This window comes from Lithobates pipiens, unplaced genomic scaffold (assembly GCF_037356315.1).
Source record: "Lithobates pipiens isolate NorthernLeopardFrog02 unplaced genomic scaffold, aLitPip1_a1.2 Scaffold_25, whole genome shotgun sequence".
Taxonomy (NCBI): Eukaryota; Metazoa; Chordata; class Amphibia; order Anura; family Ranidae; genus Lithobates; species Lithobates pipiens.
The window spans coordinates 42,467,222-42,494,207 of NW_027507787.1; the positions used below are offsets into that span (position 1 = coordinate 42,467,222).

Here is a 26,986-nt window from a genome sequence, read left to right on the forward strand (position 1 = left end):
TGTGATCATCCAGGTGCGAATGGCTATTCTCTGGATGCAGTCAAAGTAAGCAAGTTCTTCAATGTTTTTCACTTTGACACTAAGAACAGGGCTGTTTTTAAGGCAGGGCAAAAGGGGCAGCTGCCCTGGGCCCTGTCATTGTTGTGGGGCCCAAAGCAGCTGCCACATACTTGCCAACTATCCTGGTTTAAATTCCCTTGTTCCTTGAAGTTTTAGTCCCATGCTGTGTCCCAATATCTCAGTGTGAAGTGCTGCTACTAATGCTGCCCAGCTCTGCCCTATTGTTATGTACAGATGACTCACCTGCAGACCCTGTGTTTACATGTAAATACTGGTGGCATTCATATGTATATCATGCCCCCCCCCCAGATCAAATCCACCATCACCTATACTGAATGCTGCCCACTGGGGAGGTAAAGGGGCATGCTTGAAAGTCCTGCCTACAACTGTGGTCATTAAGCCTAACATCTGCCTGTTCTGCAAAGGCAAGCGAATAGGTGGGTCCAAAGATGAGCAGAGTAGGCAGGTAGAGTTAAAGGGGGTGGAGGGTTGGTGTGGAGAGGATGGGGGAGGTTTGGGGTGCAGAGGTTAGCAGGGGTTTTATGATGCAAAGGTGTACTGACAGGGTGGATAAAGATTGGGGTCGCAAGTGGGGCAGCCCATTCATTTCAATGGGCTGCTCTATGTGCTAGAAATGCGGAAGAAGGTCCCTAACCCTTTTTCAAAATCACACGGTGCCGAGGCACATGTCAGCAGATGTGTGAGGGTTTCATTAACAATTGATGGCATTACTGTGTATCTGCTAAAGGGCAGCTGCAGATTTTGCATGCGTTCCTGACACACAAATGTGAACGCAGGCTAAATGTCTCAGTTACATTGGTGCTCAGTGTAAATCTTCTCATTACATTGGGGCTTGGTGTAGAATCCTTTCATTCATGCCTGATCTGATACAGTAAACCGATTTTGAGTCTAGCTGCTATTTATTGTATATCTCAGAGCAGGTGGAGAGCGAAATTGCATGGGGGGGGGGGGGGGGGTTGGGCTTTGGCGTTGGGGGCTCCATGAGAATTTTTTCCATGAGAATTCTTGCCCAGGACCCAATCAATATTAAAGACAGCCCTGACTAAGAGTACCTGAACTTCCTTTCCAACCCTCTGATGCCAATTTAAAAGACTGTTCAATTGTCTGAGTTTTGCAAATAAAATCCATTCAAGTGGATCGGTTGTCAGTCTCGAGTTACTGGGCTATTTACTACGGGACATCCCCTAGACGTGCAACAAGGAGAACAAAAAGGTAACGGTAAGCCCAAATCTAACCAGCAGCTCCTTCAGGGGTTAGTGCTACAGAGCTTATGAGCCTCATTGCCACATTTGGGCTATTTTCGGGCTTTCAGATTAATATTGGGATCAGTCTATATTATTACCATTAGATGAGTTAAAAGCCACTTTGCCAGAACAAGCTTCCAAAATTCAAAAACATACAGTGAAATACTTGGGGATAGAGATATCTCGGAATTTAAAAGCCTATATCAATCTGAATCTTAAACCACTATTAGCGAAATTAAGCAGAGTTAGACAGTAATTCACTTCTGTACAAAAAAGTGGAAACCACCCCAACTTATAACTGGCCTTTGCAGTAAGGTACACGTGAAAGGGCAAATAACAACACAAACAAAATATTTCTCAGCACACTTACCAGCTTGCAAATCAACCAAATTGACCCTCTCTAACAATTTATTAAAAACAGAGGGTTTTGTTTGTACACATTTGCAAATATATTTGTAAGCTGCAGTGTCCACATCAAGGCTCCTCTGTATGAGGAGCTCTAATACCTACAGTCACCCCTCATTTAACGTTGGACATCTCTGTGGGATATTAGTTAAAGTGATTGTAAACAATCACGTTGTAAAAAACCCAATATGTTTAAAATAGAAATGAAAGGAATATTTTTGTATAAATAAAATATAAAACCTTTTGCTTTTTTTATACGTGATCACATTCCCTCTGTCCACTCCTCGGCTGCCTAAGAGTTTGGGGGGAAGAGAAGGAGAAGCACAATGAGCTTCCCAGTGAATGACTGTGCAGCTAATTGCAGCTGTGCAGCTAATTGAAGGATGGCACACTGAATTCCAAGCATAGCTAGAGAACTGACCACAGTGTGCTCTCCTGCTTAGCACGGTCAGTTTTTAATAGGAAAGCAGAGGGACTAGAAGGAATTTCACATCAAGGAAGCAATACAAAGAGAACAGGATACTTTCCCATACAAGTACATGGTACAGCAGGCATATATCAGGAATATGAAGCGTTGGGGTAACAAACACTTTAAAGTGACACAAAACAATATCCATATTCTTCAAATATAATTCATGAACTACCTAATGGTCCTATAATTTAGTTTTTTATTAAATGTTTTCTTACTATGGTCTTCTGTCTCCTTCTATCATCTTCCATGAGATCCCAAATGTATACTTTTCCCCTCACTTCTGTTTGTTTAGAACAAGCAGTGTAGATTAGTTGCGGTCATGTGCACTGCTCTATGTGCATTACACATCTCATAGTCCAGGGATATGCAATTAGCGGACCTCCAGCTGTTGCAAAACTACAAGTCCCATCGTGCCTCTGCCTCTGGGTGTTATGCTTGTGGCTGTTAGAGTCTTGCTATGCCTAATGGGATTTGTAGTTCTGCAACAGCTGGAGGTCCGCTAATTGCATATCCCTGTACATAGTCTATAATTCAACACGGGCGCAATCAAGAAAGGGTGGCTACATTTCTACATACAGCAGGACTATGGAGAATAAATGTATCCACCCTCTAAAAGGAAGTCAGACCACAGCAGCAAAAAAAAGCAATGAAAAGTAATTTTTTTAAGTTCAGGGTATATATTTGACTAGAATATATTTTTTATAACCAGAGTTTAGTGTCACTTTTAGTTGCTGCAACTGTGAAGAGTAGAACATTGGCAATTCAGCCCAAATGGCCATACACACAGGCTGAATATAATGACTGACTTCTGACGAAAGGTCATGACTGAAAAAGGTCTGGCAATCAGCATCCAATCAGCGCTCTTAGCCAATGGCTGATGTGTTCTTGTGGAGGGGGGATAGCTGTACTAACATTGCACCGTTAGAACGGCTCCTCCTGAGCTCTTAGTTTCTTTTTTTCCTTCAACCCTCTGAGTTGAAAGAAAATAAGCTAATAGGATAAAATAAGCTAGTGTGTAACAAGCTTAAAAATGTATTATTTCAATATTAATGATTGCATATTTATTAAAATATACTTACAGTAGTATTTACAGCATCTGCCGTTGAAGGCTGTAAAACATGCAATGTAATAATTAAAACACAAAGATGGCACAATAATTTAAAGTTGCAGTATATTGCCTTTATATAACCTAAATACAACATTACCTCTTGGCACAGGAACTGTAAGACAATGATGTCCAGATAAACCGAGCTCTGGAATTTGTGCCCAAAAAAAGCTAGACAGGGAGCAAAGAGCTAGTCAGCAGTATCGTCTGTGGTTTCCCTGCAGCTGATCTTTCTTCATAACCGACTAACCATTTTCCTGTACTGAGTTTCTGTGTGGAGGCGGCCATTTTGGTATAGGCAGGGCTTAGCTTCCTCATGTCAGAGCCTCCAGCAAGGAGTACAGTGTTTCCCAATAAACTGGCAAAAAATTGGCTTTGTCAGTCGCCTCCCATGCCACATCCTTCAATTAAAAAATCAAACGAGTCAGGCAGAAAATTGATGCCCAAACAGTGCAAAGGCAGGCACTGTTTGGGAATTTTGACAGCTGTTAAAATACAATAACAGCAGTAGGAGATTTGTCTATCTAAGCTTTGAAGTGTGGATTGAGGAATCAGTTACATTTTCTGTCAATCAACCTGTAGGCTGAACAATAAAAAAATCCATACGTATATGGTCAGGTGTAGATCTCACACTGCAGCTACAGCTATGAGATTGTGGGTGTGGAAGTACCCAGGGGTCCTCACAAACCAGGAAGTGCAATGCTATTTTCAGTAGGAATTCCACACGAAAAAAAATGTGTAGACAAAACCACTAATCCTCACTATGGAGCCATGCGGACAATAGAGATTTTCAATTTAAATGGTCAGTTCACCAGAAGATATTAAAACAATAAAAGTGTTGTGCTCTGCTCTGTATACAGTACATCAAATTTGTTAATGCCAAACAACAAATATAAGTGCATAATACTTTAAAACCCAAAAATGACAGTGATTATATTGATTATAAATTTCTTCCCAGCACATGCAATATTGTGCTCATAAATTCCAAGTCCATCAATCTGTGTTCTTTGTGAAGTTCTTAGGCCGCGTACACACGGGCAGACTGTTCGTCCAACTTTGTCCTCTGAACAGTGTTTCAGCGGACAGTCCGCTCGTGTGTGGGCTTCAGCGGACAGTTTCAGCGGACAGTCTGACGAACAAAGTTTTTCGAAATTTCCGTAAGACTGTCCGCTGAAACTTGGTTTGAGCGGCCAGTCCGCTCATGTGTAGGCTTGTTCATCAAACTAAGTTCCGCGCATGCTCAGAAACGATTTACACGCCGAAGGTTGCATTGCAGTGTATAGGACTTCGAATCTCTCGTCCCGTCGTACGTGCCGTTCACGTCATCGCGCAAGTTTTCAGCGGACTGTTCGTTCGTCGTGTGTGGTCAAGTCCGCTCATGCTAATTTTGAGCGGACTGTTTGTCAAACTGTTTGACGAACAAAGTTGGGCGAACAGTCCGCCCGTGTGTACGCAGCCTTAAAGTGGTTGTACACCCTGTAGAACCACTTTTACCTACAGGTAAGCCTATATTAAGGCTTACCTGTACGTGCTGGAAATAGCTCCTAAACCTCAACGGTTTAGGAGATATTTGCAATAAAGCCGTGTGCTGATGTCTACACACATCATGCCGTTTCTAAAGAGGTCATGCCGTGACTGACGGCTCCCGCGCACATGCAGGGAGTGATGTCACGCGACTTCGGTCAGTCACAGAGCTGGAGTTCGGGAACCCGGAAGGAAGAGGGGTGAAGATGAATGCTCATTGCTAGTCGGGACAGCTGTGACATTGCAGGCTTTGGTTTCAGTTTAAGTGACACATAATGGGCTAGTATGCAATGCATACTGGCCCATTATGCTTTGCCTTTGCAGGGAAATAAAGAGGAAGTAAAATCCATTAGGGTTTACTTCCTCTTTAATATGAATAGTATCCTTGTGAAGGTGCTCCAAACATATTATATGTGCCACCACTCTCATGCTCTCCCCATGGTGTTATCCCCACCTCAGGGAATGTGATCTCACAGTTAAGTTTGGTCAGTCAGTGCTGTTGAGCCACCCTTGGTCTCTTTAATTGGCAAAATCTCCAGGCTCCTTTGCTAATCCTTTCGATAGGTATCCTCAGAAAGGATCAGCAAAGGAGCCTGGAGATTTTAAGAATTGATGAGCCCGGGGTGGCTCAACAGCGCTGATTGACCAAAGTTTACTGTGAGGTCACATTCCCTGAGGTGGGGATAACACCACGGAGGGGGGGGCATGAGGATGATGGCACATATAATATGTTTGAAGCACTTTCACAAGGATACTATTCATATTAAGAATTTCAAAAGGGACAAACATTGACAGACTTGGAATTTATGAGCACAATATTGCACATACTGGGAAGGAATTTATGATCACTATAATCACTGTCATTTTTTGGTTTTAAAGTATTACGCACTTATATTTTTTTTTGCATTAGCAAATTGGATGTACTGTATACAGAACAGAGCACACCACTTTTATTTTTATTCATTTTGCACTTTTATATGTGATTATGAACAATGTCAGCAGCTGGCCATATGTATATATTAATTTATTGGCAGAAGGCATAAGTGAGCACACACGGTAGCTCGCAAGACTTATTTACATTTATACTCACCAGAAGATATTGTGGCTTACCTCATAAAATACTGTGCTGGTTCCCTTAAAAAGATAAAATAAACATAAAAAATAACTAAATAAAACCAATTGTTTACTTCTCTTTTATGTATGCCATTTGGATAGTTTGTTCTTTGATAACTAGCAAATAAGAAAAACAGTAAAATAATCCCATGCTGCCAGCAACAATAGACCCCCAGCAGCTATGTGTCTACATATAGCTATAGCTACAGTAGACCCCCACCAAGAACAATAGATCTTCCATCAGCCAGCATCAATAGACCCTCCAGCAGCTGGTAACAATAAGCCCCTCCCGCAACAGTAGATATCTCCCAGCAACAATTGACCCTTCAGAAACAATAGAGTCTCCCTCAACAAGAGATCCCCCTTGTGACAATAGATCTCCCAGCCCAGCAAGCAGCATCAAAAGACCCTCCAGCACTCCTCAGCTCCCCTTGCTATTACATACGTTCAGTGCTGAAGGTGCCAGAACTGCGTTCCCACTTGTTCCTGATGAAGAAAAGCTCTAACTGTATTATGGTGTCAATGCTCACTCACTGTACTGTAAAAGTAAGAGAGCTCTGTGGTCACCCTGGGATAGGCATTATGAAACAACAAACTATCCCTCTCCTCATCTTCATAACATAAGGATAAGGGCAAGGTGTTCCATAGTTCACAGAGAGAGCTGGGAACATTGCTTACTGACAACAGTTAGCACAAGCAGAGAGCAAAAGAGGTTATCAGCTCACTGTATTTTGGGCAGGGTTAACAAATTCTTTTGTGTTTTTTTTGCACTTGTTAAACAGATTTAACAACTGTGTATTTAACAGATCAAAAGTGTGCAAATAAGCAAAGTTTATTGTTAGGGTTTAAATATACTTAAAGGTTAAAAGAGTTATAAATTAATTAATTAGGGTTGACAAGCAGGGCTCAAGTCCTGCGGGAACGCATGGGAACGGAGTTCCTGTGCTTTTTCCTCAACAGGAACTCAGTTCCCGTTAGCAGCCGTGTCCTGCAAGACTTTGAAGTATGCGAGGTGTGTAGCAGGTGCTACACCAGCAGCCGCCGACACAGCTCGCAATAAATAGTAAGTGCCGCACACCCGAACATTCAGGCATTGCCAGTAGGGGGCCCCATGACAGCTTCCGCTTCGATCAACCTGTCAATCACAGCTAGGTCAGGTCTAGGTCTAGCTGACGGGTAGATCAGCTATTCTGTTCACAGGACATGCAGGGAGAGAGGTGAGCTGGGGGAGGAACATCAGTTTGGGGTGATAGGCTGAGCACAATACCTGGCAAAGTTTAATGCCAGGAGGGAAGTTTATGTGGAAATATGTGAAGGGTTGGAATAGCAGCGAGTGTGTGTTGGAGCCCTGCAGAGTTTGCAGCCCCCCAAGGTAACATACATCTCCTAAGCAGGAACACATCACTATCTTCCCCAGCATTCTGTCCAGATGTGCAGTTAATTTATGACCTTTCCGATTAACCCTGTGTTATCCAAACTCTGTTCAATGAAAAGTGTAAACTCACCACAAACACTCTATATACAAAATAAAATTCCTCAATAAAGATCAGAACAAGATGTTCACATTTGCATGGAAGCACAATTGAATGAATGATGATTATTTAGAGAATTACCGTATTTATGTTTATTGAGGATTGTTTTTTTTATGTACTAACATTTAAGCTTCATACACACAATACAAAAATTGGATGAAATGAAATTAAATGATAATTGGATGAAATACCACTTTTGAAGCGTTCGTGCATATGAGCGTATTATTATTATTATTATTATTTTTGGTGGGCGAGTGGATCTTGGGTGGGAGTTCCCACACTTTTTTCCCAAGGACTTAACCCCTGTTGACAAGGGTTGGCTAACCTTAATGAGGGTTTTATGAAACAATCCTTGCACATTTGCACATCAAGAACTAGTGTTTAACAAACCGTAACAATAATACCACGTATTAATCAGTGATGCCTGCAAAAAGTCTTCCTTGGTTGTATTCACACAAGAGCTTCTGGAACACAGAGCAGGACCTGGCTGTCAGAATGACACGTGGGTCTCTTCAATAACAGCAACAGAACGAAAAAGGAAGACCAGGCTGTGTAGGAATGTACATTAAGCTTACTACATCCTATCTTTATGGCAAATGTCATTAATTAGTTACAGTTCTTGTTTTTTCCCTTAAAACAATACATATGCAACTAATTTGAATAGAAATGAAACAACGGTTTATAACCTTGTAAAAATAAAGTGATCGGTCATTCAGGTGCAGCTCTCATTTATATCAATCAGCCATAACTTCATGACCACTGCGCTAATATTGAGTAGGTCCCCTTTTGCCACCAAAACAGCCCTAACCCATTGAGGCCTAGACTTCACTTGACCTCTGAAGGTATGCTGTGGTATCTGGCACCAAGCCATCTGTAGCAGATCCTTTAGGTTCTGTAAGTTGTGAGTTGAGGTCTACATGAATTGGACTTTTTTTTCCAGCACATCCCGAAGATGCTCAGTTGGATTTAGATCTGGAGAATTTGAAGGCCAAGTCAACACCTTCAACTCGTGTTCTTCACACCAGTCTTGAACCATTTTTTCAGTATGGCAGGGCACATTATGCTGCTGAAAGAGGCCACTGCCATCAGGGAATATCTTTTCCATTAAGGGGTGTACTTGGTCAGCAACAATGTTTAGGTAGGTGGTATATACCAGAGCAACAGCTACATGAATGGACTCAAGGTTTCCTAGCAGAACATTACCCAAAGCATCGCAGTGCCCCCCTCCTGCTTGCCTTCTTCCCATCCTGGTAAGCAATGCACCTGCACCTGACCATCTGCATGATGTAAAAGAAAACGTGATTCGCCAGACCAGATCACCTTCTTCCATTGCTCTGTGGTCCAGTTCTGATGCCATTGTAAACACTTTTGGCTGTGGAAATGCGTCAGCATGGTCACCCTGACTGGTCTGCAGCTTTGCAGCACCTTTTTCTACATTTGAAACATCAACTTTAGGGACAACATATTTATTTCCTGCCTAATATATCCCACCCACTTTCAGATGCCATTGTAACAAGCTAATTAATGTCATTGACTTAACCTGTCAGTGGTGGTGTAAGTGTCACCAAACAATATAAAGACCACTTTCACACTGAGGTGCTTTACAGGTGTTTTAGCGCTAAAAATAGCGCCTGCAAAGTGACTGTAAAGTGCCTCTCCTGTCACTCCATTGTGAAAGCCTGAGTGCTTTCAAAAAAAGTTTAAAAAATTCCTGCAAGCAGCATCTATGGGGCAGTTTAGGAGCAGTGAATACCCCACTCCCAAAATGCCCCTGCCATTGAAAACAATGACCAGTGCTGGCCATTTTTCGTCCGCTACTGGGGGTTAGAAGTACCCCGCTAGTGGCCGAAAAGTGCTGCTAAAATGACGGTAAGCTTTACCACTAATGTGGCTGCTGCTTTAGTGTGAAAGTGGCCTAAAAGTAATGAAACCAATCTCTTTATCATCTGTGTACCTATCATACGAAGAAACAACATAATGCAAAATATATCCTTTTGTGCATAAAGCGTTTGTGCATAAAGCATTGCCTTTGCAATGTATAGACAAAAGTATATAAATCCAGTTCTTATACATCAACAGTCTGCATGCATCTTAACAATTATTATCCTCTTTCACTGCTGTGTGCAATCCAGTTAAAAAATGTGCAACCCCACACCTTTTGCTCTCACAAACAGCTCACCAAAAACATTGTGACCTTTCATGTGCGAAAGTCTCCAATTTAACACTTTCATCTACCATGGTGACTTTTATTTTCATCATAATTGTGCTCTTCCTGGCAATGCAAAAGATAAAAGGCTCAAACAGGGTTATAACATTGGAATCCTTTATTAAAGAGGAGCCCCCCCCCCCCTCTCCCCCTCCCTCCTTCCTATGAAAAATACTGTAGACTGATTTGTCACTATGCCCAGCTGCACCATATTCTGCGTGCACCAGTTTTAGTATTCAGCCTTCTATTTATGGAGTTGCCCACAGAGGAAGATCATAGTGAAAAATAAGAGGATTGTGGGAGATGGAAAGTGTTGAATAAGCGCTGCAGGCATACATAGGAAAGGTCACAACGTTTTTGGTCAGTTGGTGCGGAATTGCGCCCTTGTTGTTGTTGGAACTAGTTTGCACACAGCAATGGAAAATGATAATAATTCTTAAGAAGACACACACACACACACAGACTGTTGATTTAAAAGACCTGGATTTAGATTTATTAATTTACATAAACTTGACATTGATTTGTCATTTACATATTGATACTTTAGGGGCAATATTTTGCATATTTTAGTTTTTATGCACAAAACAATACATTTTCTATTATGGTACTTTGTTTCTAATGTACTCAAATAATAGAGAGGTGTGCTTGGTTATTTATTATCAGTATAAGCTTGCAACCTTGCAACAGAAATGTAAAAGAACATTAATCAAAAATCAATATAAGTTCCTAAGAGTCCATTCACACAGGGGCAACTCTGTCGCACTACATAAAAAAATCATGTGTTGAACGGACTCTTCTGTGGAACTCATTCACAGGAGGACATTGACAGTGCCTGGTGGGTGCTGTGCTGCTTTAAGGACGCTGTCTGGTGCGCCAGAAAGCACCTCATCCACCAGAGGGAGAGGATGTCCATCGAGGACTGTCGCACACTGGTCCACAGCCTGCTCAGAGACTATCACTTGATGAACTTTAAGGAGGAAGAGGGGGTCTGAAGATTTCCTCTTCCCCCCACCCTCTCCCCCCCCCACCCCCCCCCGCTATGTATGCTTTGGCAGTTCAATAAAGCTTCAGGCCTGTGAACTTTTTTCCCTAGCTACCCCACCTTCTCCCCTCCAGAGGCAAACCAGGCCCTTAGGGGGTGCCTGGCCAGTCAGAAAAGGGGGTGGGGATGAGCGAGGGGTGTTGAGGGGTGGGCACTTTGGGGAAGGGGGATGCCCTGCGGCCCCCCACCCCAAAGCACCTTGTCCCCATGTTGATGAGGGCAAGAGCCTCTTCCCAACAACCCTGGCCATTGGTTGTCGGGGTCTGCGGGTGGGGGCTTATCGGAATCTGGGAGCCCCCTTTAATAAGGGGGCCCCAGATCCTGGCCCCCCACCCTATGTGAATGAGTATGGGGTACATCATACACCTACCCATTCACCTGAGGGAAAAAAGTGTCAATAAAAAAACACACTAGACGGGTTTTTAAAAGGGTCTTCTGCCGAGTTGGGGGGGTCTCTTTCGACTTCTCCGTTCTCTTCTCCCGGTGTCCGTTTCTTCTCCTGCTCTCCGGCCTCTTCTCCAGGTCACCAGTTCTTCTCCCGGTGTCCGGTTCTTCTGCCAGGCTCCTCCGCTATCTTCCGCTCTTTTGACACATTTTGCTAGTGGTGTCCCGGTCTTCTCTGTCATCTTGATCCCTCTTCTCTTCTTCCGATGTTGACACAATGCTCTCTCCCGCTGTAATGCCATGTGCGAGGTGCGCAACGACTTATACAGGTATGGGGCGTGGTCACCGGGTGATGTCAACCAGGGCATGCTGGGACTGTGACGTCATAAGGGGCAGGGTCACTGTGTGACATCACCCGGTGACCACGCCCCATGCCTATATAAGTCGTTAAGCAACTCGCGCACGGCATTAGAGCAGGAGAGAGCGTCATGTCAACATTGGAAGAAGATAAGAGGGATCAAGACGATGGAGAAGACCAGGCCACCGCTAGCAAAAGAGTGGCAAAAGAGCAGACGATAGCGGAGGAGCCCAACGGAAGAACAGAACACCGGGAGAAGAACCGGAGAGCAGGAGAAGAACTGGACACCGGGAGTAGAGGCCAGAGAGAGCGGAGATGTCGGAAGAGACCCTTGAAGTCAGAAGAAGACCCCCGGAGCTGTCTAATAAATTACTTTAAAAACCTGTCTAGTGTGTTTTTTTTTTACACTTTTTTCCCTCAGGAGAATGGGTAGGGGTACGATGTACCCCATACTCATTCACATAGGGTGGGGGGCTGGGATCTGAGGGCCCCTTATTAAAGGGGGCTCCCGGGTTTCCGATAAGCCCCCCACCCGCAGACCCCGACAACCAATGGCCAGGGTTGTCGGGAAGAGGCCCTTTTTCTCATCAACGCCGCAGGGTGCCCCCCTTCCCCAAAGCACCCACCCCCCATATTGAGGGCATGCGGCCTCGTATGGTTTCAGAGGGGAGGGGGGCGCTCTCTCGTCCCCACCCCTTTCCCGATCAGCCGGGCTGCATGCTCGGATAAGGGTCTGGTATGGATTTATGGGGGAACCCCACAATGTCTTTTTCTGCATAGGGGTTCCCCTTAAAATCCATACCAGACCTAAGGGCCTGGTATTCTCTTGGAGGGGAACACATGACGTTTTTTTATTTACAATTTGGCATGGAGTTCCCCCTCGAGAGCTAATTATTCTGTGGTTGGCCACAGCCAAAGTCGTGTTGTAAGTCGCCCCAAGTTGTGTTGAAGTCACCCCAAGTCGCGCAGTGATTCTTACTCAAGTCGTGTCCAAGTTGCCTCCCAAAGTCACGCTGGAAGTCATGTTGCCCCTGTGTGAATGGACTCTTGGGCAGAAAAAACACAGTGATATGGCAACTGACATGCAGTGACAGTGATCTCCTGGAAAAGTATATATAAGCAAAACAAATTGTGTGGGGAAAGTTAGAGAAAAAGTGCAGCATTAACATTTTTTACTAAATAATTTTATTCAAGGGAAATGTAGGCCACAGTATCCATCTGCTTATGTCTATTTGGGATTTTAAGTTTTTTATGAGCAAGGTCTCCACTGTTTCATTATGTTTAAATATTGCAGATGTTGATCTGGTTTTGGGAACAGCATTATAATATTGTTTGCACTTTTGACATTCTGTAATAAAAGCTCAGGTAACTTTTCTTATTATCAGATGTATTTGTTGCTTCACGTTGGTGTTTGCACAAGAAGATATGAAGTCTACACAAAGATACATCCACTTCCTTTTCACCATGGGCTCATGTGTTATTTGATATAAAGGGAAAGCACTGCTTCATTTATGTATATATTTTTTTAGAATTTATAGCGCACAGGTTAATTTACTAAATGAGTAGAGGTTGTTCACTTAAATGTTAACTTGGCAAATACTTTGTATTTTCACTTAGCTTAGCAAATAGCATGAAGTCGTGCGCACTCTGAAAATACAATCACGTGCAAGGGAAGTTAAAAGAAGTTAAATACATTCTGAGCTGAACCCACAGAACCTTGAGCCCCAACACTGATAGTAGTCCATGAAATAATAGAATGAGAGAAGGGCTGTACCAACAGGTTTGGGCTTGTACTGGTGGCATCAGTTTAACTTAAGTTTGAAATGATTCTGAGATCATTCAGAATTCAACAACAGGTTGACCTCCTTCTAACTTGCATTTTTCCAGATTCAAGTGGGTTGTGTATTCCCTCGACTTGTATGGGAAAGCAACATCTGCTTGAAGCATATCGAAGCCTGTGTTTCAAAGCCTAATAAACTGTCACCTTAAATGTTTTAAGTCAGTGAACACTTTTTCTATTGGAGTCTCTCTGAAACCATCTTCCACATTTACCTTATAGATAAAGGAGAAAAAGGAGAGAAAGGGGCGCCTCTGGGTGCAGATTTTTTTTAAAAGGTTTTATTTTTCAGTGTAAAAAACATAAAATTTTGCACTCACATTTAGTAGGCAAAAAGTAAGCATTAAACACCAGGGGTCATCTGGTATATCTGATTTTTGGGACGTCAGCCAGTGGTCCGGTCCACATCTGTCATCTCATCGCGTTGTTCCTGTTCCTCTCACATGCTGTCCACTGCAGGTGTTTTGTATGAAGCAGCCGGCTTGTGGTGGACACGAGATGTGCGGTCTTCAAAACGAGGCTTGGGAGGCAGAGACGACCAGGGCGCGGGGCTGTGACGTCAGCGGGTATGCGACGCGTTTCTTGAGCGTGCGGGTCGAGATTGTCGGACGACCGCGCTCTTTCATCAGGCAGAATCAGAAAAAAATGCAGGGGACTCAGGATATAAATAGGGGCAGGCTAAGGGCAGTGGGCGGGGCTACAATCGAGTATGAGAAGGAAAACAATGAGTAATGAGGGGAGAGGGAAGTTGGATGAGTAATGAGGGGAGAGGGAAGTGGGAGAGAGAGGGAGCTGGAGCGGCTTAGTATAAGGAGGAAGTCAACGTCTATGGTGAAATCTTATGTACATATCGGTAAAGATATCTATGGGATAAAATCCTATTTGGAAAAAATCAAAGAATGGATGGAAGAATGAGTAAACAAAGGGGGATGGAAGGAAGATAAAAAAAAAATTTATATTAAAAATGGGTAAAAAGGCTTAAAAAACTTAGAAAGGAAGGTAAAAAGAGAGGAGCATACATGGAGTGTGTAGATATAATTATATTGGAGATTGGACGTGCAGGACATATGTGTTATAAGGGAATAAAAATAAAAAATAGTGTATGTGTATAGACACATACACACATACACGTGTAGATCCGTACGCTTATCAGTGTTTTAATGTAATTAATAATGTTATTCTAAGAGTATTGTATACAATAAAATGAGAATTAAAAAACAGAAGTATAATCAGGAAAGCACACATATATGCCTACATGGACACATGTGTGTATGTGTGTGAGCACATACATGAGTGTGGGGCGCGGAGATAGGAAAAAAAGGGGTACGAGGGAGTGGATTACGGGGGGGGGGGGAGGGGAGGAAATAAAAATGGGGGGGAGGGGGAAAGGGAAAAAAAGGGGGGGGAAAGGGGGGAAAAAAGGGGGGGGAAAGGGAGAGGGAGGGGGGGCCTGGGGAGAGGGGGGGGGGGGCAGCAAAAAGAGGGGGGGTGGACGGGGGGGGGGAAAATTACACAAATACAAAATCATAACAATAATTTTCTAAAAGAAATGCATGGGTACATATACAAGCCAATATCAGTGCATGATTCTTTGCAAGGAGAAGACAGAGTATAATCGCTTGAGAGATGCAGTAACGTTGGAAACAATATGTATACTAATATATTTTCCATAAATATCGGTAGCTAGAGCAAGCGGATAGATTGAGAGGATATCTATATAGATAGAAGGATATTTTTTTGTGGAATCATGTTGTATGATAGAGACCGCACTATGGACAAGGGGTGTCTGGTATGGGGCAGTTTGAGCTCTACAACAGATGATAACGGGTTGGTTATATCAGAGGATGGTGGCAATTTCGATACACTCGTTGATTCCCCCTGGGGAGAGTGCGTCGAGAGTGTAGATCCAGAAGGTTTCGCGGGAGCATAATTTTTTAAACCTTTCCGCTGGAGGGAGATGGTTGGGGATCTGCTCGATAACCCAGACCTTGAGACCTGATGTGGACCCCTTATGACAGAGGGCGAAGTGTCTGGGCACGCTATGGGGGTCTGTGCCTCCTTCTATTAGTCTACGATGCTCACCGAAACGTTGTCTGAGAGTCCTAATGGTTCTCCCTACATATATGAGACCACAGGGACAACTCAGACCATATATTACGAAATCGGATGAGCAGTTGTAAAATTCTTTTAGTTCATAGGTTTTGCCTTTGGTGGTAAATTCTTTTTGTCCGTGTTTGACAAATTTGCATGTTTTGCAAAGTGCTTTGTGGCATTGATACATCCCAGTTAGAGGTATCAGTTGGAGGGTTTTGGGAAAAATGGATTGAGTTTTTAATTTGCTGGGTGCGATTTTGTTCCTCAAGTTTGGGGCCCTGCGGTAAGTGACAGATGGTCGGGCTGGGAGTTCAGTTTTTAGGTGGGGGTCCTGCTGTAGGATATTCCAGTGTTTTTTTAAAATTCTTTCCATAGTTTTATGTTCATTGTGAAAAGTGGTGATGAATCTACTAGAGAAATTCTGTGGGGGGCGGTCTGTTTTTGTTGCAGTATTTTCTGAAAGACACTGTTTGAAAGCGTTTTCTATAAGGGGTGCAGGATAAAAAAACGCTTTCAAACAGTGTCTTTCAGAAAATACTGCAACAAAAACAGACCGCCCCCCACAGAATTTCTCTAGTAGATTCATCACCACTTTTCACAATGAACATAAAACTATGGAAAGAATTTTAAAAAAACACTGGAATATCCTACAGCAGGACCCCCACCTAAAAACTGAACTCCCAGCCCGACCATCTGTCACTTACCGCAGGGCCCCAAACTTGAGGAACAAAATCGCACCCAGCAAATTAAAAACTCAATCCATTTTTCCCAAAACCCTCCAACTGATACCTCTAACTGGGATGTATCAATGCCACAAAGCACTTTGCAAAACATGCAAATTTGTCAAACACGGACAAAAAGAATTTACCACCAAAGGCAAAACCTATGAACTAAAAGAATTTTACAACTGCTCATCCGATTTCGTAATATATGGTCTGAGTTGTCCCTGTGGTCTCATATATGTAGGGAGAACCATTAGGACTCTCAGACAACGTTTCGGTGAGCATCGTAGACTAATAGAAGGAGGCACAGACCCCCATAGCGTGCCCAGACACTTCGCCCTCTGTCATAAGGGGTCCACATCAGGTCTCAAGGTCTGGGTTATCGAGCAGATCCCCAACCATCTCCCTCCAGCGGAAAGGTTTAAAAAATTATGCTCCCGCGAAACCTTCTGGATCTACACTCTCGACGCACTCTCCCCAGGGGGAATCAACGAGTGTATCGAAATTGCCACCATCCTCTGATATAACCAACCCGTTATCATCTGTTGTAGAGCTCAAACTGCCCCATACCAGACACCCCTTGTCCATAGTGCGGTCTCTATCATACAACATGATTCCACAAAAAAATATCCTTCTATCTATATAGATATCCTCTCAATCTATCCGCTTGCTCTAGCTACCGATATTTATGGAAAATATATTAGTATACATATTGTTTCCAACGTTACTGCATCTCTCAAGCGATTATACTCTGTCTTCTCCTTGCAAAGAATCATGCACTGATATTGGCTTGTATATGTACCCATGCATTTCTTTTAGAAAATTATTGTTATGATTTTGTATTTGTGTAATTTTCCCCCCCCCCCGTCCACCCCCCCTCTTTTTGCTGCCCCCCCCCCCCCTCTCCCCAGGCCCCCCCTCCCTCTCCCTTTCCCTTTCCCCCCCCTTTTTTCCCCCCTTTCCCCCCCCTTTTTTTCCCTTTCCCCCTCCCCCCCATTTTTATTTCCTCCCCTCCCCCCCCCCCCGTAATCCACTCCCTCGTACCCCTTTTTTTCCTATCTCCGCGCCCCACACTCATGTATGTGCTCACACACATACACACATGTGTCCATGTAGGCATATATGTGTGCTTTCCTGATTATACTTCTGTTTTTTAATTCTCATTTTATTGTATACAATACTCTTAGAATAACATTATTAATTACATTAAAACACTGATAAGCGTACGGATCTACACGTGTATGTGTGTATGTGTCTATACACATACACTATTTTTTATTTTTATTCCCTTATAACACATATGTCCTGCACGTCCAATCTCCAATATAATTATATCTACACACTCCATGTATGCTCCTCTCTTTTTACCTTCCTTTCTAAGTTTTTTAAGCCTTTTTACCCATTTTTAATATAAATTTTTTTTTTATCTTCCTTCCATCCCCCTTTGTTTACTCATTCTTCCATCCATTCTTTGATTTTTTCCAAATAGGATTTTATCCCATAGATATCTTTACCGATATGTACATAAGATTTCACCATAGACGTTGACTTCCTCCTTATACTAAGCCGCTCCAGCTCCCTCTCTCTCCCACTTCCCTCTCCCCTCATTACTCATCCCACTTCCCTCTCCCCTCATTACTCATTGTTTTCCTTCTCATACTCGATTGTAGCCCCGCCCACTGCCCTTAGCCTGCCCCTATTTATATCCTGAGTCCCCTGCATTTTTTTCTGATTCTGCCTGATGAAAGAGCGCGGTCGTCCGACAATCTCGACCCGCACGCTCAAGAAACGCGTCGCATACCCGCTGACGTCACAGCCCCGCGCCCTGGTCGTCTCTGCCTCCCAAGCCTCGTTTTGAAGACCGCACATCTCGTGTCCACCACAAGCCGGCTGCTTCATACAAAACACCTGCAGTGGACAGCATGTGAGAGGAACAGGAACAACGCGATGAGATGACAGATGTGGACCGGACCACTGGCTGACGTCCCAAAAATCAGATATACCAGATGACCCCTGGTGTTTAATGCTTACTTTTTGCCTACTAAATGTGAGTGCAAAATTTTATGTTTTTTACACTGAAAAATAAAACCTTTTAAAAAAATCTGCACCCAGAGGCGCCCGTTTCTCTCCTTTTTCTCCTTTATCTACAGCAATCCAGGAGCTCAAGTTTCAGCTCTTTTAAGGTGGCAGCCCTGCATGCGGATCCATCCCCCCCTCCCCATCCCTTTTCCCCTCCCCATCCCTTTTCCCCTCCCCCTCTCCATGAACTAAAGAACATTTATTCCCTCCTTTTTTTGGTCTGGACAAAGTAGTGCATTCCCTGCACTCACCATATGTAACCTTATAGACTCCTTTTTTTCAAGTGGGAACCTAATATCTTTGATTTGCGCCAAATACTTGTCTTATGTCACATTTACCTTATCTTGCAGACAACCAGAGTGGCAAATCTAATGTATTATGGTGCAGTGGGCATCTGTGAGTATGGACATAGTATGGTATGGCTGTCCATGGGAACCTTAAGGCCTATCATATTTTCTTACAAAATAAGGAAGTCATTATAGCACATGTAAAAACCCCTTGTTATTTATATAGCTGTTTATATAGCTGTAACCTGGAACACATCAGCTCAGTAGTAAGAAGACCAGTGGCATTGTTTTCCAGAGAAGCTGATTCTTAAGCAATATGAAGAGAATCTGCTAACAAAACAAGAGGGCTTTTGTAATGAAAGAGGATTGGGCATTGGTCCTATGAAAATAAATATGTTATACTTGGAAATAATTTTAAAATGTGGAGCTAGTTGTCTGTACTCCATTAGCCTCATCCCAAGCGTTCCTTATCATTTACAACCTGAGGCGTTCTTAAAGGGAAACTTCATCCAATCCTTTTCTTGATAGAACAGGAAAGGGTTAGAACCTCTATCATGTTTCTATTTGCTGCCTCAAGAGGATTACCTCACAAAAAATGTGGTCACCAGGATAAGAAGGGTTGAGAAGGGAGAATGGTATATCAATAAAATTGAGGTAAGGTTAGAAACGGTGTTGGGTTTAAAAAAGAGGTTTGCTCTCTGTACACCTTTGTGATCATAACAGGGTCATAAAGAGGAATACAAACTTGACAGAATTACTAACCCTCCTTCACTATATTGAACATGAGAGTTTACCTACAATACATATTAAAACCAGCCTTAGGTAAATTAAGATTGTACTATTCAGCACAACACAGTGTCAGTTTAGTAAATCGGGACACTACCAGGATCCTCCGTAGCTGTGTGACATAAGAAGTATAAATCTGTACTCCAGGGAAGCCAAGCAGAAATTACAGTCTTTACATCTCATGGATGGAGACTCTAAAATTTTGAAGAAACCAGTGGAAAATTTAGCCCAGCAGGGTCATCTATAACTAATATATCACTGGGATTAACATTGAGATTGTTGAGATTTTTACTTGTTTATTGCAATGGTTTAATTACCTTTTTGAAGCTCAAGAGACCCTCAGCAGTTCTAGTACACATGCGTTGGTTAATGTTATGTAATTTGCCCCAGTATCCTGAGACTACATTACAGGTTCTCAACATCAAGTACATTTACCCTTGGGGGTAATTCTGAGGCGTTTAAGGGTACATCTATAAATGTATTATTGTCAAACACCTTATCTATGTAGCACCCCATTGTGCTACTAGTGTCAGTGTAGGCAAATCTATGTTCTGACTAAGGATCAGGGTTTACTGTAGGTCAGGCTGGATGACTCATACTGGCAGGCCTTGTGTGCTTCTGCCTGGTTCCAGAAGTTTGGAGAAATTTCTAGAAGCTAGAGGGTGGAGGCCAGGAGGATTAATCTGCATACTTAGGGAGCTTGGCCAATCCTCAGCCAGTGGGCCTGGCAGGGTAGCTGAGCCAGCCCTTAGATGGATGAGTCATGCCAGCCGGGAGTCGTAGAAGATGGAGTGCTGAGGAGACTGTCAGTGGCCTTGGAGGGGAGCCCCTGGTCTGGGGGGGGCTCTACCTCAGGCTGGAGCTCAGGATGGCTTTGGGGGATGCTTACAGCAGTGCGGTTTGAAAGGAATCTTGCCTAAAGTAGCAGAAGGGAGCAAAGAGGACAGTATGAGTATATAAGCACACCCAGGGATTCACAAGGGGAGAGACCGCCAAACATAGCAAGCCCTTTTAGGAAGACAGCATTGTGCTTAATCTTTCCTTTCCCTTGCCCTGAGAGATCTTCGAAGCAGCAGGGTGAGCTGGTGAAGAAGCAGCCTGCAGGCTGTAGAGCTTGCAAAATTGTCTACAGTGGAGTTGGAGATACTCCAGTATGCAGCCTACAGATGCTTTGTGCTAATTTCCAAGGGACTGAGAGTTCCTAGTCCTTAACCTCCCTGGCGGTATGATTATGTCAGATTTTTGCATCTCAAAGCAGTACAATTATTTTGCATAGAAATGTGGGGTTTTATATTGTAGGCCTGTAATTCTTAACAATAGCACACTTAAATCTGTCCAAACAAGAGTTTAGTAGATATCCCAGGTATGATAAAGTTTGAAACACAAAATCATAAATTATAATATAATAAATAAATATAAATAATTATAAAAATATTAATATAATAATAATAAAATACATTTCCCCACTATCCACTATTGTTCAATTCTGCAAGTGTTCTAATTTACTATCACTGTTTTCTAGCTGGTCTAAAACCACTTTTGATGCAAAGGAACACTTTTTGGTTGCTATGGACAATCTCCAGTTTCCAGGCAGAAAGAACAGTATTTATAATATAAAACTATATGCAGGGCACTGGACAAAACACTAGGGACAAAAGGGATGTGAAATGATTTCATACAGTAATGTAATCTGTGAGATTACAGTGTACTGTATGTGTTATGATTTTTCAATTTTTTGAATTTGCCGCCGGGCTCCGCCCCCGTGCATTGCAACGCTTGCAGGGAATGGCGCCCGGCACACAGAGGTATCGGGCGGATGACAGAGCTCACAGACACAGCAGGGGGACATAGCAGGATCCTGGGATGCAATTCCGAGTGTGCCTCGGGGGTTATTGCTAATGGTACTGAAATTTAACCCCAAGCCACCGGTAAAACTGCCATGGAGGAAAAGGGGCTTTTGCATCTTTGATTATCAGCATTCAGGAGGAGGAGGACAGCTCTGGAGCATGTATATAGGAAGGAAGTTGTCCCTGTTATTGTTGCAATCAAGCTGAGTATCTCATACTTCCTATTCCCCATATAAGTTATTACCCGTAATAAACAACAAAAGCCAAGCTCAAAGGCCCCTATCATGAGGGCTTTCTGATCAGGTTCACCTGTCAGTTTTTCAGGTGGACCTGATCGGAGCCTCCATTCACTCCTATAGAGCGGCAGATATCAGCGATGACATGTCTGCTGACACCTGCTGCTATCTGATCCTGTCCGTGAAATGCAGATGGATGGTGAACCATTTTTCCATCTGGAAGATCAGATCAGATGAAAGCGAACAGGCGGTCTGTTTTCATCTAATCTCCCCATAGAGGAGAGCAGTGCTCTGACAGGTCTGTCTCAGCACAGTGAGTGGAGACTGACCTGTCATCCACCTGCTCAGTGGGGATCAGTGGATTGATCCCCCACTGAGCAAGCGCACAAGCCCATGTGAAAAGACCCAAAGTCTGTTCATTGTGTCTGGATGGTAGAAAATTCTTGTTGTCTGGCTGTGCAGAAGTAGGGAAATCAGTCACCTGCAACCTCTGCTGGGGTAGTTCTGTTTTTACTAAGCTCAGGAACATTCACTTTGCCAAAATGAACAGATTCTACTTCTTTAGTAAATCACCCCATTGACTTTGACACGTTAAAATGATTGGGGTCTCGCTTGCTTTAGGGATGCAAAATGGAAAGCAGATTTGTAAACCACAATGTTGTTGTTTAAATAAAGGCACATTTTTAAACAACAGTATAGCAGTGGTAACACCATACCTCCCTTAGTGTTAAGAAACCTTGATCTTAAATTGTGAGATTCCTAAATCATATATGAGACTTCTCCAGAGATAACCTGCCCTTCAAAAATTTAAAATATATATAAATCACAAAAGCTAAAATTAGATTAAAAAAAATATAGCTTGATGTTCAAAACAAAGAAACAAATATAAAATAATGTACTATATAAAATAAAGTAATGTTACTGTTATCGTAACAAATCGTAAGCTCAGGGTTGGCTAGTGGCCACTAATTACAGCACTTATACAAATGTACAATAATAGATAGAAAAAATTATACAGTGGCATCACTTCATATTTTACGGTTACCTCATATGTGACAATCTGTTGCCCACTTGTCTACAAAGCAAGCAGTGAAGATGTAGAATTAGAAAATGTAGCAAACAATAATTTTATATGACAAATGTGTCTTTGAAATACCAAATGCAACAATAATAATAGCAATATAATAAATAGTGATGGACGAACTTCCGACGGGACATTTCGCGAACGCAGACCGCGAACGCGGCCGATAGTTCGCGAACCGGAACGTTCGTGGTGGGCCCCATTGACTTCAATGGGAGGCGAACTTCACAAACCTACAGGTCAAATTTGCAGCCACAAAATTATTAATAGCTGTGCAAACATAGTCCCACCACATGGCCAATGACATAACACATCTATGAGGTGAATCTGGGATCGACAACTACAAGCATTCTTTTTTATATGGGAAATTGTTGTGACAATTCAGGACTGTGGAGCGCATGAAGGCAATGGAGGAGAGGGAAGGTCAGGGACCAGGGTAGGCAAAGAAGAGGGTGCAGGAGATGATCACCAGCAGCGTGATAGAGTCATCTGACAGCAGCACCGTGATATAGAGCACTGACATCAGCAGCGTGACATACAGCAATGACACCTGCACCGTGATAGAGTGATCTGACAACAGCACCGTGATAGAGAGCACTGACATCAGCAGCGTGACATAAAGCACTCACACCAGCACCGTGATATACAGCACTGACAGCAGCACCGTGATAGAGAGCACTGACATCAGCAGCGTGACATAAAGCACTGACACCAGCACCGTGATATACAGCACTGACAGCAGCACCGTGATAGAGAGCACTGACATCAGCAGCGTGACATAAATCACTCACACCAGCACCGTGATATACAGCACTGACAGCAGCACTGTGATAGAGAGCACTGACATCAGCAGCGTGACATAAAGCGCTCACACCAGCACCGTGATATACAGCACTGACAGCAGCACTGTGATAGAGAGCACTGACATCAGCAGCGTGACATAAAGCACTCACACCAGGACCGTGATATACAGCACTGACAGCAGCACCGTGACAGAGAGCACTGACATCAGCACCGTGATATACAGCACTGACACCTGCACCGTAAGCAGCCCCAGGAGGAAGTCAACATAGCACAGGGATGGTGTGAGCCCCTCATAATGAGCATAGCACAGGAGGATGTCAGCATAGCACAGGGATGGTGGGAGCCCCTCATAATAAGCAGCCCCAGGAGTAAGTCAGCACAGCACAGGGATGGTGGGAGCCACTCATAATGAGCATAGCACAGGGATGGTGGGAGCACCTCAAAATATGCACAGCAGGGGTACAGCCCCCGGAGGAAGTCAGCACAGCACAGGGATGGTGGGAGCCCCTCATAATATGCACAGCAGAGCTACAGCCCCAGGAGGATGTCAGCACAGCACAGGGATGGTGGGAGCCCCTCATAATAAGCAGCCCCAGTAGAAATATGACACCGCTCAACCTCTTCAAAGAGGAGGGTATGGGCATATAATACGGTGTGCTTTTTTTGGACAAGGAAGTGAGCCAAATGAAGAAAGAAGGTCTCTGTGCTCGATTAAAAAAATTGTTTATAGACATATACATGGTCTACTGGTCACATGTGTTGAATTCCTCCAAGATCCATGCCTCATTCATTTTTAGAAATGTGAGGTAGTTAACACTGTCGTGAGCTAGGTGAGTACGCTTATCGGTCACGATCCCCCCTGCTGCGCTGAACGTCCTTTCGGACAGGACACTGGATGAGGGGCAAGCCAACAGTTCGATTGCAAATTGGGCAAGCTCTGGCTAGAGGTCAAGCCTGCCCACCTAGTAGTCCAGGGGTTCATCACTCCTCAGAGCGTCCACATCGGCTGTTAACCCGATGCAGTCGGACACCTGACGGTCTAGGCGTTCCCTGATGCTGGATCCGGATGACACCTGTTGATGGGTTGGCTGAAAGAATGACCTCATATCCGAAGTCACCAACACATCTTCAAACCGGCCTCTTCTTGCAGGCGCTGTTGGATTGGTACCCGCAACTCCTTCTCTGGGAGTGGGAATTGCTCCTCTGCCAGCGCACACAAAAGCAGAATGCAGCATTTCTCGAAGCAAGGCCTGGAAGTGCTGCATTCTGACAGCCCTCTGTGATGGCGGTAACATTTCCGCCATTTTGTGTTTGTACCGGGGGTCTAAGTACGTTGCCACCCAGTACTGGTCCTTGACCCTTATGCTTTTTATACGGGGGTCCCTATTAAAACACTGGAGCATGAAGGCCCCCATTTGCACTAAAGTGGAAGCGGTGTGGTGGCCTGGCTCCTGCTCATCATCCAGGATAATGTCGTCCTCTTCATTCTCCTCTCCCCATCCACGCACAACAGGAATCCCAGAAAGGTTTAAAGCATGCTCTTCTTTCTCCTCCTCATCCGCCCCGGCACCATCCTCCTCTGACTCCTCTTCAGACTCCTGTTGTTCACTTGTCTCAGATAGAGTAGCCCCCCCTGGGAATTCATCCAGCATTGCGACTTCCTCATCTTCCCGCTCCTGCTCCTCCAAAGCTTGATCAATGACACAACGCAATGCACGCTGCATAAAGAAGGCATAAGGTACCATGTCACTGATGGCGCCATGGCTGCGACTGACCAGTTTGGCGCGGTGAAAAAAATCCCAGCTCCCCAGAACCGGTTCTGCCGCAGGGTTCATACAGGTAGACGTTAACTGCACGTTTCTGCTGGAGCAGCCTATCAAGTATATAGAAGGTTGAGTTCCATCGCGTCGGGCAATCGCAAATAAGACGTCTGACCGGCAGATTGTGTCTCCGCTGAATGTCAGCAAGGCGAGTCATGGCCGTGTTAGATCTTATGAAATGGGCCGAGATTTTCCTTGCCTGCCGCAAGATGTCCTGGACCCCAGGGTATTTGACAAGGAATCGCTGCACGACCAAGTTTAAGACGTGTGCCATGCATGGCACGTGCGTGATTTTGCCCTGTTTCAATGCGCTAAGCAGATTGGCACCATTGTCACACACCACTTTACCAACTGTCAAATTGAGTGGTGTTAGCCACTGATCTGCCTGTGAACGCAAAGCTGAAAGGAGTGCCGGACCAGTGTGGCTCTTGGCTTCCAGGCACAACAGACGCAGCATGGTATGGCAACATCTCACCTGGCATGTCGAATAGGTTCTGGGGAGCTTGGGCGGCGCAGCGGAAGAAACGCTAGCAGCGGAAAAGGAGGAGTCAGCCGAGGAGGAGAGGGAGGAGGATGGAGTAGGAGGAGGAGGAGAAGAAGAGTCAGCCCTGCATGCAATCCGTGGCGGTAAAACCAAATCTACACGGGTGCCACGGGTTACATGCTTGACGGCCATCAGAAGGTTCACCCAGTGGGCAGTAAAAGTGATATACCTCCCCTGCCCGTGTTTGCTAGACCACGTGTCTGTGGTCAGATGTATCTTGGCACCGACACTGTGTGCCAGAGATACATTCACTTGCCGCTGAACATGGCCATATAGCTCTGGGATGCCCTTCTCTGAGAAATACTTCCTTCCTAGGACCTTCCATTGTGGTGTTCCAATGGCCACAAATTTGCGAAAGGCCTCCGAGTCCACCAGTTTATATGGCAGTAGTTGTCGGGCTATGAGTTCTGACAAGCCAGCCGTCAACCGTTGGGCAAGAGGGTTATCCGGCGTCATCATTTTTTTTACGCTCGAACATTAGGCCCACGTAAGCCTGCCTTTTTGCAGAAAAACGTGAGCTTGGCGTGATGGAAGGTGGAGTGGAGGACAATTGTGAGGAGAGAGGAGAAGGAGAAGTAGAAGACGAGGCTGGACGGTGAGAGCCTGCAGTGTGGCTTTGTGTGTTCCGTTGCTCCCACTCGGCTCGGTGATGGCTGCTCATGTGCCTTCTTAAGGCGGTCGTCCCTAGGTGAGTGTTGGGCTTACCACGACTAATGCGTTGACTGCAAAGATTGCAGATGGCAACGCTATTGTCAGCAGCGGACACGTTAAAAAAAGCCCACACTGCGGAGCCATGTGCCGGTGTCCTTGGAGCGCCAGATGTGACCGTACATGGTCGATGACTCGCTCCTGATACATTTGCAGTCTGCTTTGTCCCTCCTGTGCAATGTAAGTTATTCCTGCTTCTTCTCCCTATCTGCTGGTCCATATCTCCCTCTGAACTCCCCTCCTCTTCCTCTCTTGTGGGCACCCACGTGACATCACTAGACACGTCATCATCAACGCCACCTTCCCCACCGCTATAAGTAGAGATCTCAGAGTAGGCAGCAACACCAGGGACCAACCTCCTCCTTGGGCTGATCTGGGTACTGTCGTCAGACTGCTGAGTAGCGGTTGTTGCTGCCTCTTCTTCCTGATCCAATACCAAGAGTGGCTGCGCATCAGAAATGTCTTGATATGGATCGGAAAATAATTCCTGTGACTCAAGCGGAAGGTATGTGGTGGTGGTGGTGGTGGTGGTGTTGTTGGTGGTAGTGTCTTTGGGGGTGCACATAGCAGAGAGTGAAGAAGAGGGTGCAGATCGAGAAGATGAGGAGGGTGCAGACGAGTAAGGCTGAGCGAGCCACTCAACCAAGTCTGGTGCGTCCTTTAAAGAAATTGAAT

At 44.4% G+C, this 26,986-nt stretch overlaps 1 protein-coding gene across 4 annotated transcripts in view; it reads right to left on the bottom strand.

Moving 5' to 3' along the window:
• The window catches only part of LOC143930232 (uncharacterized), a 109,309-nt gene that overhangs the window by 48,624 nt on the left and 33,699 nt on the right, over positions 1 to 26,986 (bottom strand). For 2 of the 4 annotated variants that reach the window (XM_077454373.1, XM_077454369.1), the window contains exons 2-3: positions 5,942 to 5,965; positions 3,282 to 3,311 (exon numbers count right to left, since the gene is read on the bottom strand). In XM_077454373.1, the coding sequence (XP_077310499.1) occupies positions 3,282 to 3,311; positions 5,942 to 5,965 (54 nt within the window). Of the gene's footprint in view, positions 1 to 2,417; positions 2,483 to 3,281; positions 3,312 to 5,921; positions 5,966 to 26,986 lie in introns of all 4 variants that reach the window. The other 2 variants (XM_077454370.1, XM_077454371.1) reach the window with 2 other exon arrangements.